The sequence below is a fragment of the Periplaneta americana genome, chromosome 7 (genome assembly GCF_040183065.1).
Source record: "Periplaneta americana isolate PAMFEO1 chromosome 7, P.americana_PAMFEO1_priV1, whole genome shotgun sequence".
NCBI classification, from domain to species: domain Eukaryota; kingdom Metazoa; phylum Arthropoda; class Insecta; order Blattodea; family Blattidae; genus Periplaneta; species Periplaneta americana.
Window position 1 is genome coordinate 178960802 of NC_091123.1, and position 15071 is coordinate 178975872.

General features: G+C 40.2%; 1 protein-coding gene across 2 annotated transcripts in view; it reads right to left on the minus strand.

Moving 5' to 3' along the window:
• The window catches only part of unc-13-4A (BAI1 associated protein 3), a 758033-nt gene that overhangs the window by 65447 nt on the left and 677515 nt on the right, over nt 1-15071 (minus strand). For both annotated transcript variants that reach the window (XM_069831997.1, XM_069831998.1), the window contains exon 12: nt 6702-6809. In XM_069831997.1, coding sequence (XP_069688098.1) covers nt 6702-6809 — 108 coding nt within the window. The remainder of the gene's footprint in view (nt 1-6701; nt 6810-15071) is intronic.

Here is a 15071-nt window from a genome sequence, read left to right on the forward strand (position 1 = left end):
GACAGTGTTTCGGAAACGATAAATTTACTTCAATATGAATAGAGATAGAAGGATGATAAATATCCTCTAAAACTAGAGAGTGATCGGTAAGTTTAACTGTAGTATTATTGACATTAGTAAAAACCAAGTCAAGAAGATTTTTACTAGTAATGGTAGAGTTAATTTGTTTTAATCCAAGAAGGCAAGTCGAGGAATATAAATCCTTAGACTTAATTTTAGAGTAATAATGAGTATCAATAAGATTGAAACCAGTTGACCAGTCCATACCCGGGGTATTGAAATCACCGAGAATTACTGTTCTAAAATTATGAGTATCAAGATTTTTTTCAAGAAAATTAAGATAAGATTTTAAATGATTGTGATTTGTATCAGGAGGGAAATAATGGTTTCCAATTAACAAATTAAAACCATCAGCCATTTTAATTTCAACCCAAACACATTCACTAATAATTTATAAGTCAAAACGCCTACTTGGAAAAGGTAACTGGTTGTTAATCGCTGTTAGGACACCACCACCTCTTTTCTTGTTGGTGTCTTCAAACATTCTATCTGCACGAAACACAGTATAATTATTAGGAAATAAATTTGTATTAATAATTGACTCTGATAACCATGTTTCAGTGAGAGAGATAATGATATCATTATTACTTACTACATTTTGAAAAAATTCATCAACTTTGGTATTAAGACCGCGAACATTTTGGTAAAATATCTCAAGCTGATTACTAGAACTACCCATTGAAAGTTAAGAGAAATAAAACTAAGAGGCATTAACCCTTGAATCAGCAGCGTCCGAATTTGCTGAAGGAGCAAAATGCTGCTCAGGTTTCAATTTACCAAAAAAGGGTGCAATAAGACACCCAGCAGGCCAAACATCAGTATTATTTATTAAATCAAAGTCCCTCTCATCCACTGAGATGTGAAACGAAGAATAAGACTGGAATTTAGTTTTCAATTTAGTAACAGAAAGCGACCTTAATTTCAGTTGATTCAGGAGTGGTTCCTCAATATTGTTCTTATTTACATTTGAACTAAATCTAGATACAAATAAGGCTTTGCTCCTAATTCTCTCCGGGGCCATTTCTAATTTAGTGTTGGTGCAAGTACCAACTTTCGGTTCACGCTTCTTAAATTTCTTTTTAGTTACAATCTGAAAACCTTCAGGGTCAGTATTAGACATTGTACTAGTGCCTTCATCATATCGTACAGTAGGTGAAATAACCTCTTTGCCAGACATGTGAACTTGTTGCTGAGAAAGTGGAATTGAGACTGCAGGAATTGCTGACACTGAAGTCCCTATTCTAGCAGTGTCAGACACAACACTGCTATACGATTTCTTAACAGAATTCGCAACAACCTGCTGGTGACCCACTTTAGAATCAACAGCCTTGGGAAGATAGGAATTCCTATCCAAGATCACAGCCATTTCTGCCATTTGGATTTTTAGGGCAGCATTTTCATTCTTTAAATCTACCATTTCTTTTTCAATAATCTTGACATGATCTAGAACAAGGCATAATGTATCTAAAATGGATACACTATTCAACCTCACAGTCTCCAGTTGAACAGATAGTGATTCCCTCGTTTCAAGATTTGGTAGATTAAGTTCTCTCGATGGTGAGATGATCTTCTTATCAGAATTGTTGCTGGCTTTGATAGGAGTATTATCTCCATGCACGGCTTTAGATGCACTAACACACTTAACACACTTATAGGAAGAGCTACCGCCCTCCATAAAAATATCATATTCCACCTCACCAAGTTTCAAACAATCCAGATGATACCTGAGGCCACAAGGCCCTGCACATTTTAAAAATTTCTGCCTACCGTAAAAGGCAGAGTTACAAAGAGAACATGTATCCTTGCTTGGTGGCATCTCAACACTGAATAAAGCACACGAGTTAAACAAGGCACACGTATGTTGCAATCACTCTAAGCACTGTGAAAACAGCGGAGGTACACACAGAGTCAACTGCTCTCCATGACGGCTAGAGACAGAATAATAATAATAATAATAATAATAATAATAATAATAATAATAATAATAATAATAATAATTAGGACTCGGATTTTTAGGTGCTAAAAATCGGGAAAACATGTGACAAAAAAGGAAAAATATTTAATTATATTTCAATTATTTTATGTGAATATAAACAATATACTGCATCTCGCCAACTGCTGAAGAATTACAGTATACAATGAGATTCATCCTCAAGTTGTCCATCACAAATGACTGACGATTATCGCGGAACACTGCCTTGTACTGGGAAAAAGAGCGCCCTGGCTATTAAGAGATAACTTCCTAGAGATATGTTTGCAATTGGAAAGGGAAACAGAGGCAGCTGATGTTCATGAAATTATAATTCCTTCCTGAATCAGCGTTATGATAACTTACAAGGCACTCCTAAATGAGACATCAATGTTCGTGTGTGTCAGAGTACAATTTTTAGTGGTAACAGCTCTTATCGCTTGTGATGAGAGAGCAGAATGCAGTTCCACAGATAAGCAATTCGAGAAACAGTTGCCAGCTGTTACATCTAAGGAACTGCACTGAACATTCGGGTGATAATTAATCTGAAATATGGGTTTTGTCGAAAATTATTTGATGAAAACTTTTATGTGTTTTTATGTAAATATTTTAAAATATGTATTTACATTAAAAAATTGAAAATATTTGTTTTCATGTGAAATTAAATTTAAAATATATGCTCAGGTGATCTTGTCCGAAACTTAAAGCGCAATTACGAGTTTCTATTACAGTGCAAATAAAATATTTATTTACCAAAGAATTCCAGCCCTTGTAATAATATGGTGATAAATTCAAATTATGCAACATAGAGTAAGTGAAAGTATTTAATCTGTAACTACAGTCAGTGTATTGTTATTAGTATCTCTTTGTTGTTACCTATTGCTTTAAAAAGAATGTGTTTAACTTGTAATTTTAAGTCAATTTTTCTACTATTCCTTTACTGTTTACATTTGTTTCTAAATCTTTTGTATTGCCCCTACTATTATATATTGCCCTTCAAGAATTTCGTTATTCGTTAGTTGTAAGTCATTACTTGTCTTATTATTTTAATTATTGTACTTGTTCCTGAATCACATATGTAACTTGTAACCGTAAATCATTGCTTGTAATATCCCTTTACTACTCTTAACTGTTGCATTGTTCATGAATTAAGTATTAATTTGAAGGTGAAAGTCAAACTTTGTTATATTAATCTACTATTGATTATCTTTTTAAGGTCGTGTATTTACTCTGAAACGGTTAGACATTCTTGTACAGGGACATCATTTTATTTTTACTAACATTTTTAATATTAACCTGGCTATACCTTTCTATTAACGATTGAAACAGGAAACACCGTTTGCTACCCCCTTCCACGACTGGAGTTCGATGATACCGCCGTAAAATACAAATCACTTTACTAGGTATAGGAGGGAAGAAAAGTAGTTAATCCATTTATGTAAACTAGGAAATACCGCAATTTTGAGTTTGATAATTTTCATTAGGTTTTCGTTTAATCAAAATACAGTACAGTATTAACACTCAGTGTTTTTACTCACGAATTGAGCTATCCATTCGGACGTATTAATTATGCAGTGTATATTGTACTGTTACAGCACATTAGCGTACAACATAGAGAATAAAGTTAAATTGAAAAATAATCATAATACGGATATTTAAACACATTTTTGAAAATGGTGGCCGTTCATTTCGATACAGGCTTCAGTTTTTTCGTGCATATTATCGCACTATAGACTATTGTACCTAATTCCAATTACCAGTTTCGTAGGGGGGAAAGCGGGATGCGACGTAGGCAAACGGACGACAGTACCTGTACGAAAATATGATTCAATATTGAAAGCTCTTTCGTCACTGGAAAACGCTAACATATTTCTGGAACGTATTATACTCACTAACTCAGTACTGCTTACGCGCCCTCGGCTCTGTGTCGTGAACGGTTGGAAGTTTACTAGCAGAAGGGGTGGGAGGGAAGTACATTCAAAAATTCAGGTACAATAAAAATTGAAGTAAAAATAAAATGATGTCCCTGTATATCTTTTGCATTTATTATTCCTCAAACATCTTATTAATCTTTAACAGGATCCATTCTTTCATTAAGGTGCATTCTTTTACAAATTCATGTGAATTGTAACTGTGACCACTATAGTCCCGTCGCTCTAATTTCCGGCAGCCAATCGCGTTGCAGGTCGGCTACATTTAAACGTGCGCGTCTTGTGATTCGCTGAGGAAGAGTTATTCATTTCTTAAGGCTCGATAAATACTTAATATAATCGCCCGCCATTTTGGCTCTTTCGTTGGCGTTCGCAGAAAGCACACGAGGACGTTATTTGCCGCTCAATTATTTGCTGAATTACAGTGCGTTCGATTTATTATCATAGGAGCTACGACATGATAATGTTTAACGGTGAGGCAAATAGATTCCTCGTATGGTAGCTCGGCATCGAAAGCACAAAAATGGCGAACGATACTACCTACCTAGACTTTATAGAGCCTTCACTTCCTAAGACGTAAGCAAAGAGGAGGAGTCACGCCGGGAATAACAGCGTCGCGACTTTAGTTTATATTATAACTTTACCAGTAGCGGCTCGCCATCAAAAAAATAGGTGAAGTGCTGTTCACTTAAACAAATGCATGAACAATTTTACCAATATAATGAGTAGGCCTACTATTCGTAAACTACGTACAATTTTAATAGTTCTAGAACACATGCAAACAGGAAAACTAATTTATTTCAGGACTCACCCATTTTCTTGCATACCAAGTCAATCCTCCTATTTTCTAAAGCAGCAAACCGTCGATGACGTCTTCATTAAATTTTCTGAGTTTAACTAAGTGTGGACAGTATATTTCTATGCAAAGCTATGGGACTAATGATGAAAGTCCCTCCTGTGATGTAGCATTCTGAGTGAAATTTTCAATATTTTCAAACAAAAAAGCTTCTTTCGTCGGAAGAATTTTTAAAGTTATTTTATACAACTTTTCTTTTTTCTTAGCATTTTTTAAAACAAAGACCAACTGGAATTGTAGATCGTGAAGAATTTAAAACATATTTTTTATCTGAAATAACTACTTTTTATATAACTATTTTTATCTCATATTTAAGTCTACAAAACGACATTTCTAATAAATTACAAACTGTGTCATTTTCGGGATACATATTTCGCACTAATTTATCAACATTTTCTATGTACTGGTACCTAAGTACTCGTGTTTGTATAATAACACTATAGTGATTAAACATATTATATACACAGTATTAAGCTACATGACGTGTACAATTACGCGCGCTTTAAACTTTCAAATACAAGAGCTTGAACAAAACTGGCGAGCTCATGAGAAGAAATAATACACGCCGCGGAAAACAACTTTTAAACTTTGCTAATGTATGTGTGGTGTATTCCTGATAAAATAACATAGAACCAGCTAATTTACCACAGCAGGGGTGGCTGCTAACACACAGAGAATGAGGATACTATTCTCCAGTCAGGTAGTACATACTGTAAAATTTCACAGCCCTATAGCCCCCGACCTTGGAGACCAGCTGCAACCCTTCTCTATTATTAGTACCGTTAGATCTACAAACTGGTTACTCCACCTACAAGTCTGACAATTCTTCGTAACTGAAAGACTCAGAAACGCACTTCACTCATACAATCTTTCTTTAGTGCGTGACGTCACGTTACCATGGAAACCAAATGCTGTATTAGAGTGGGAACCCAAATAATTTCATCTCTACAGTATTCTAAGTTCCAATAGTCACCGCTCGGCGCTCATAACAGTAAAGTTGACATTATTGTGTTCAGCGGACGGTTACAGGTACTATTTATACAACTAAACACTGTTCATAATGACTGAAAAGAAACCTTCTTTTATTTTAGAAATACGATACTGGTAATAACTAGAATTAATTATTAATAAGAGATAAAATTGCGTTTTACACGCAAATAGGTGAAGTAGTACTTCACCTACTTCACCTGAATAACCGCCCCTGAACTTTACTATTGTTTATTGGTTATAAAATATGTATTTTGATGCCAACTATAACCCTAATATACCTCAGGGTGACATAGGGTTTATTAAATTGGATTAAAAAAAGTGAAAGTATTAACGTCATACAGGTTATAACGCCATGTAATATTTTATAGGCGTAATTAGTTACCGGCACGTGAAAATTTGTGTCGGCAGACCTAGTCAAAGAAGTATTGTGTTTAGAGGAGTGACTGCTGAGAGAAATTCTCTCCACTATTGCATAAATACTTTGTAGAATTTGAATTTTCAGGTGTCCGGCGTACAAAACTGACATGTAGTCATTCGACTAACGGTGCACCATGAACAAACCAGAATTAATTTACAAGAGATATAGGGGAGAGTCGGGTAGTATCGGGTAATATCGGACAGTGAGTTTCTTTCATCTACCACACGATGATAGTACCTGATTGACATGGTTACGTTTCTATGATGTCGCATAGAGAAACGTAACCATGTCATTCAGGTACTACCATATGGTGGTAGATGAAAAAAAGCACTGTCCGATACTACCCGATGTCCGATACTGCCCGACTGTCCCCTACTCTTACAGGGGTGACACAAAATAGATCCAATTCCCTGTCACTCTAAAACACTCACGCACACAATATATATATTGAAAACACTTTTTAATTATGACACTCACCATTCCAGTGTCCCCTTTTTCAGCGACATGATGATCTCTCCACGTATTTCCTTGTTGAAAGGACAGCATTTCCAAAAAGCCTTCATCGTGGAGATCAGGCCAAGACATCTGTTGCAAAACAGAGATTAAATTTGTGATGAGAAATATCATTTAAAATTAATAATTGTATCATGCCGTACTACTACAAACAATAATAATAATAATAATAATAATAATAATAATAATAATAATAATAATAATAATAATAATGTATCCATAAGCAGTAGGTCACTTAGAAATTCTAAATTGTATTATAAATTTTGCCGAAATAATTAGTCTGTATCGATGGAATCTATACTAATAATAAATCTATATAATTAACCGCCCTGAAACCGAAAATCGCTTTTTTGACATTTTTGTTTGTATGTCTGTCTGTATGTTTGTTACCTTTTCACGGGATAATGGCTAAACCGATTTATATGAAAATTGGAATATAAATTAAGTTCGTTGTAACTTAGATTTTAGGCTATATGGCATTCAAAATACTTTATTTAAAAGGGGGGTTATAAGGGGCCTGAATTAAATAAATCGAAATATCTCGCTTATTATTGATTTTTGTGAAAAATGTTACATAACAAAAGATTCTTTTAAAATGATTTCCGATAAGTTTTATTCTTTACAAAATTTTGATAGGACTGATATTTAATTAGATAAATGAGTTTTAAAATTAAAATAACGCCTTCTAAGACGGTGCAATGAATTAAGAACAAATGACTTCGTCTATAAGGGGCCTTAGACAACAACAATCGAAATAGGGGCCTTGGACATCAACAATCGAAAGCTATTAAACATAGCCTACAGAGAATGTTTCTGTGTTTGTATGAAGTAATATCAGAAGCTAAATTAACCGATTTGTATAATTAATTATTATTTCACCATTGGAAAGTGTAGTTTCTCTATATGGACATAATGCAATAATGTTATTACAGTAACGTCTGAGTATATCGAGGACAGGTAAGATTAAAATAGCTTCTTATGCACAGAAAATTTGATAGGCTATTTTGTACATTCGTTTTCTGTATTTCTTAAAATAATATTTATGTACATTCATTTTAATCTCAGAGAATTAACGAACAACGAGAATGTTTTGATTTAGTATGCAGTAATAGTATGTTAGCTTAGCAATCCATTATTTTATAATTCAAATTTTAACTATGCTCAATTGAATCGTGTTAAAATACATAAAATATATATGCAATAAATGCAATGCAAAAAAAAATTGGGTAATGAGCGAAGCAGATTATCTTGCGCTGTTGTAAAAGTTGTTCCCTGGATCAAACGTCCTATTTTAATTATGTAATTACTTTATATTTATTTCTAACAGGTGCAGCGGAGCGCACGGGTACGGCTAGTTTATCTATAAATATGTTACACCAGAAACTGCAAATCACACTCGGACTTCAGAATGAATAACACAGTCACATTCACAATATGAAACTAGTATTACAGACTATTATAAGTAATAAATGTAGACAAAATTGTTCAGACAGTTTAATCTGACATTGTCGCACACAACGTATCAAATAAGAAATGCGTTTATAATTTATTGACTAGTGGCTTGTGCAGCAAATGCTGCTAAGTTCATTAGAAGTTCAAATTAAATTTTTTCATATTTACTGTATTTCCAATGAAGAATACCAGACATTTTGGAAGTTAATTGCTTCCATAATAATGAAACATAGGCCTACCCCTCTGAATGGATTTCTTCATGGTAAATACTTTTTATTTAACCTAACTTATACATCTTCAGTTCTTGAGTTCCAATGCGAAAACGCAAGTAACAATGTCAGAACGATCAGTCGGTTTTACATATGTGAGTGAAGCAATAGCTATTTCAGGTTATTGTGGATTGTAAGTTAGAGTTATGAATATGCCCTCTGCCCTCAACCTCGTGCCTTCACCCCTGTGCCCTCATGACCTCGTGCCCTCTGCCCTCTGCCTCGTGCCCTCTGCAATCTGCCCTCTGCCCTCTGCACTCTGCCCTGTGCCTCGTGCCCTCTGCCCTCTGCCTCGTGCCCTCTGCACTCTGCCCTCTGCCCTCTGCACTCTGTCCTCTGCACTCTGCCCTCTGCCTCGTGCCCTTTGCACTCTGCCCTCTGCACTCTGCCCTCTGCCTCGTGCCCTCTGCACTCAGCCCTCTGCCTCGTGCCCTTTGCACTCTGCCCTCTGCCTCGTGCCCTCTGCCATCTGCCCTCTGCACTCTGCCCTCTGCCTCGCGCCCTCTGCCCTCTGCACTCTGCCTCGTGCCCTCTGCCCTCTGCCTCGTGCCCTCTGCACTCTGCCCTCTGCCTCGTGCCGTCTACACTCTGCCTCAGGCCCTCTGCTCTCTGCCCTCTGCCTCGTGCCCTCTGCCTCATGCCCTCTGCACTCTGCCCTCTGCCTCGTGCCCTCTACACTCTGCCCTCTGCCTCGTGCCCTCTGCACTCTGCCCGCTGCCTCGTGCCCTCTGCCCTCTGCCTCGTGCCCTCTGCCCTCTGCCTCGTGCCCTCTACATCCTGCCCTCTGCACTCTGCCCTCTGCCTTGTGCCCTCTACACTCTGCCCTCTGCCTCGTGCCCTCTACATCCTGCCCTCTGCACTCTGCCCTCTGCCTTGTGCCCTCTGCACTCTGCCCTCTGCCTCGTGCCCTCTGCACTCTGCCCTCTGCCTCGTGCCCTCTGCACTCCGCCCTCTGCCTCGTGCCCTCTGCCCTCTGCCTCCTACCCTCTACACTCTGCCCTCTGCCTCCTGCCCTCTGCACTCTGCCCTCTGCCTCGTGCCCTCTGCACTCCGCCCTCTGCTCGTGCCCTCTGCCCTCTGCCTCGTGCCCTCTGCCCTCTGCCTCGTGCCCTCTACATCCTGCCCTCTGTACTCTGCCCTCTGACTCGTGCCCTCTGCACTCCGCCCTCTGCCTCGTGCCCTCTGCCCTCTGCCTCGTGCCCTCTGCCCTCTGCCTAGGGCCCTCTGCCTAGGGCCCTCTGCCTCGTGCCCTCTGCCTCGTGCCCTCTACACTCTGCCCTCTGCCTCTTGCCCTCTACACTCTGCCCCCTGACTAGTGCCCTATGCCCTCTGCCCTCTGCCTCGTGCCCTCTACACTCTGCCCTCTGCCTCGTGCCCTCTGCCTCGTGCCCTCTACACTCTGCCCTCTGCCTCGTGCCCTCTGCCTCGTGCCCTCTACACTCTGCCCTCTGCCTCGTGCCCTCTGCCTCGTGCCCTCTACACTCTGCCCTCTGCCTCGTGCCCTCTGCCTCGTGCCCTCTACACTCTGCCCTCTGCCTCGTGCCCTCTGCCTCGTGCCCTCTACACTCTGCCCTCTGCCTCGTGCCCTCTGCCTCGTGCCCTCTACACTCTGCCCTCTGCCTCGTGCCCTCTGCCTCGTGCCCTCTACACTCTGCCCTCTGCCTCGTGCCCTCTGCCTCGTGCCCTCTACACTCTGCCCTCTGCCTCGTGCCCTCTGCCTCGTGCCCTCTACACTCTGCCCTCTGCCTCGTGCCCTCTGCCTCGTGCCCTCTACACTCTGCCCTCTGCCTCGTGCCCTCTGCCTCGTGCCCTCTACACTCTGCCCTCTGCCTCGTGCCCTCTGCCTCGTGCCCTCTACACTCTGCCCTCTGCCTCGTGCCCTCTGCCTCGTGCCCTCTACACTCTGCCCCCTGACTAGTGCCCTCTACACTCTGCCCTCTGCCTCGTTCCCTCTGCCCTCTGCCTCGTGCCCTCTGCCTTCTGCCTCGTGCCCTCTGCCCTCTGTACTCTGTCCTCTGCACTCTGCCCTCTGCCTCGTGCCCTCTGCACTCTGCCCTCTGCCTCGTGCCCTCTGCACTCTGACCTCTGCCTCGTGCCCTCTGCCCTCTGCCTCGTGCCCTCTACACACTGCCCTCTGCCTAGTGCCCTCTGCACTTTGCCCTCTGCCTCGTGCCCTCTGCCCTCTTCCCTCTACACTCTGCCCTCTGCCTAGTGCCCTCTGCCTCGTGCCCTCTGCACTCTGCCCTCTGCCTCGTGCCCTCTGCACTCTGCCCTCTGCCTCGTGCCCTCTGCCCTCTGCCTCCTGCCCTCTACACTCTGCCCTCTGCCTCCTGCCCTCTGCACTCTGCCCTCTGCCTCGTGCCATCTGCCTCGTGCCCTCTGCCCTCTGCCTCGTGCCCTCTGCCTCGTGCCCTCTGCCCTCTACACTCTGCCCTCTGCCTCGTGCCCTCTGCACTATGCCCTCTGCCTTGTGCCCTCTACACTCTGCCCTCTGCCTAGTGCCCTCTGCTCTTTGCCCTCTGCCTCTTGCCCTCTGCCCTCATGCCCTCTGTCCTCGTGCCCTCGGGCCCTGGTGCCCTCGTGTACTGGTGGTGCCCTCGTGCCTTCTCCTCTCCTCTCCTCTCCTCTCCTCTCCTCTCCTCTCCTCTCCTCTCCTCTCCTCTCCTTTCCTTTCCTCCTCGTTTTCCTTTCCTTCTCCTTTTCTTTTCCTTTCCTTTTATTTTCTTCCCGTTTTCTTGTTTTTTGCCTTCTTTCTCCATTCGCTTGCTTTCTACGTGATTCTCAATCTCTCCTACTGTATCTTAGATCCTTGTAATTGTCACAAGTTTCATATTCAACCTCTACATTGCCTTCAGCGTCATCATCAGCATTATCATCATCTGAACTTTCATCTATCATCTGCAGAGTAGTGTCGATCACCACGTAAGTTTTCATCCAGTGTTACTTTGTTAGATAAAGGGAATAAATAAACTGCACTAACAAAAAATTTTCTATTAATACTATCGATACGTAAATCTGACGTACACTTCCAAATAATTATATCTCATAATAAGTTGCAACCTGCTGTCACGACTACTATAGTCAGCAACTGAAAGACGGAGGCATAGCTAGAAGAAGGAGGTGCTTTCTTGGCGGGAAAAGTAGTGAGGATCAATTGTTTATCCATTGTACGTCAAAATTACGTGCGACGGAAGTTTTAAACAATGGCATTACTTCCTTGTGAGCAGGAAGAAAACCAACTGTTTGATTTCCACATATCCTACAAGTTTAATACAAGACGTGTTAAGTTCATAACAATAACCTTAGTATCTCGTTATCATTATATTACTTCTCTTCAAATAATTATCTACAGTCAGATGGAAAGAAGTTTATGAGATTATACGTTCTCGTGCATAAAATCGAAACTTCACGTTGATGTCGATGTTATAGGCATTCCTAATTTATAGTCTCAACAAATGTTGACGCAACATCCGTCGATCGGCCACGCTGTTACGTAAGTTTTATAGTTTTCAGTAATATATATATCCGTTACTCAGTATATTATAGAAATGAAGATCTAATATAAAATCTTCTTTCTCTGCGTCTACTTAAGGCCCCAAAAGATTTCACTTTCATATCATCAGTATACCTTTATGTGTTGCATTTACTATAATAATATTTCATTTTTAATGGTAATAATGTCACCAAACATTCTTGAGTTCTTAATATCGAATACACAGCTGTACTCGGAAAACTACAGACCAGATAATCAGACCTGTAAATTATTTTTAAACGTTATCAAAAAATTACACAAATGAAGATCGACATATTGGCATCATGATGTGAAAGAATCTGACCCATCTGAACTCTAAGTATGTCGGCATTCCTGTAGGTCATGGCCTTCTGTAATAGTCTATTGTTTATTGTAGTGTGTGTTTTGTTTTATTCTGAAATGCAATTAATTATTTCTCAAAACTGACGAAAGATAGATTTTGAAAAATAGGAAAATGATGTAGGAAAATTGACATTTCCGTGAAAAACTTTGGGTTCCAAGCTTCAAAATGAGGGGTCATTTATTAAAATCCGTTCAGCCGTTTTCCCGTAATTTTCATTACCTGTTCAAATTATATAACATTTTTGTATACTTTTAACATTTCCGTTAAAGACATAGAGAGACAGACACCATTTGAAGGACACAATTTTCAAGACAATCTAAATGTATGTCAACAAATTGATAAAAAAAAACCGCCCTAAATAAGGGTTCGAATAGATCGGCCTTATTCATAAAGAATAATCATTAAAACCAATTGTGTGACAATTTGAAAGGAAAAAGAAAACATTAGGATAAATGATATGAAAACATAGGAAATCATTTACAATAAAAGTTTGTTGGGTACAAATGATTACCAATTATAGCTAAGGATGATTTCAACACGTGAGATCCTATGGCATCAATCGTTGCATCAGAAATTTTAAATTGTTTAAGTTGATTTAAAGTTTCTCGTGGGATCGTGCCACGGGCACCGGACATGAGCCCAAAAACTGTCCAATGTGTGATGTGGTATTGTGCTCCAAGATGCTGACAACAAGGCTCATATATGACTTGTTTTTCACGACACACCTCTTGTGGCTGTTGCTCATGCATCTCGAAACGGATTGTGGGATCAAGAATGACACCCTGATCCTTCTGCCGATCAATTATGATGATATCAGCCCGTCTAGTAGAGCCATCAGAAGAGACGCAACCAACCTCCTCATAAACCTCATAGGAAGCATTCTGACGGATGGAAGCTGCGATGAGAGAACGAACCGTATTATGTCTGTTGATTCGGAGCAATTCTCCATGATGGCAGAAACCCAAGACGTGAGGAAGCGTTTCTTGCTCGTCGCATCTTCTGCAACGGGTTGAGTCAAGAGTTCTACCAGGGAGAGTATTGTATTACAGTTCATCTTAATGGCTTGCGTCCACTGACTGCTCGGAATTCCCTTTTTGGTTGAGATCCACGAAGTACCTTTCTTCCAGTGAGAATAGAAAACAGCTCCTAAACCTTTACTTTTCAATTTGCTCCATTGATGAAAAGAATCTTCACGCAATGCTTTTCTTAGATAGCCAGTTTTTTTTGGCAATAATATATTTGTTATAATAGACATAACTACTGAGTTATTTCCATTTTAAAATCGTCCGCGTCCTCTGCCGCACCTTGCATAATGAGATTTGCAACTAAGGAATACGTAATACAAATATAGCTACTTAAATCCGCCCCCTACTGATAAATATAATATCAGATCTATGCACATTAATATATAACACTATGTAGGCCCATAGTTTTGACTTAATTAAAAATGACATGAACGAGCAGCAGTGAAGTGTACAATTTGTAGAACTCCTTGTGACTTACAAGCCCCCAGGACGGAGGCGTTAGCTGCCGAAGAGTCGGAACTGTAACAGATAGGACGGCTGATTGGACCTGACACGTGGTGCTGCGAACGAGTTAGCAAGAAGCGTACTGATGAAATTGACAAAGACGAGAGTTACAAGTTTTCAATCCACTTACTCCTTACTTAACTCATCAAGGAAAGTCGGTGAGAGCCACAGAACTCTGCGAACAACGCTTGAGAGTTGAGGAAGAGGTTCGAATCATTTAATATCAGAAAGGAAAGTCCATAACGAAATTAGAGTAACAATTCATTTTTATTAAATTAATTTAAGGTTCAGACTTGTTTAATAACATTAACAATATCTAGGAAAATGAAAACAATGTTAATAATAATAAGGGTCGTTTCCTAATTCTGACGAGTGTTAACTTTATAAACGTACGTTATTTTTTTGTGGAAGAAATTAATAAAAATGACGTTTAATATTATTATTATTTTTTTTCCGTTGTTGGTAACTCTATAGCATCTATTTATGGTTATGCTAACAGATGGAGTTACTTGTCAACAATGTGACGCTGAAACGTGTGTTCAGGTTACTGCCCAGCGACAGTCCTGATGTATTTTTATATTTGTGATGATTGGTTAATTAATATTAACCCGGCACACTCACAATCACACTCACATTCATACAAATTTCCAGACTCTAGACACCCAGGGAATTATTCTTCTTCAAGAAAAATTCACCGAGCGCCGACCCCGGGAATCGAACCCGGGACCTCCTGATCTGGAAGCCAGCATGCTGACCAACAGGTCACGGAGGCAGTCTTTAATCTTATTGCACAGCAAATCGTTTCATAATGTTAACTTTATGATACAAGTTATTCCTTCTTAATAGAAGTCATGATTATGCAAATCTAGTCTTTCAGGTAAAGCTCCCTGTAAAGCAGATTTGAATAATTTCAAGGGAAAAATTGTTCCGGGGCCGGGTATCGATCCCGGGACCTCTGGTTGAACGTACCAGCGCTCTCCCAACTGAGCTACCCGGGAACTCCACCCGACACCGTCTCAACTTTTTCCTTTATATCCACACAACTCGCGTGGGCTGACGAAACGCCAGAGACCCACATCGAGTGCACACAAACTCTGTGTGACTTGGAATTGTGGTTTTCTGTCAACGTACACAGTGACGTATATATTATGCAAATCTAGTCTTTCAGGTAAAGCTCCCTGTAAAGCAGATTTGAATAATTTCAAGGGA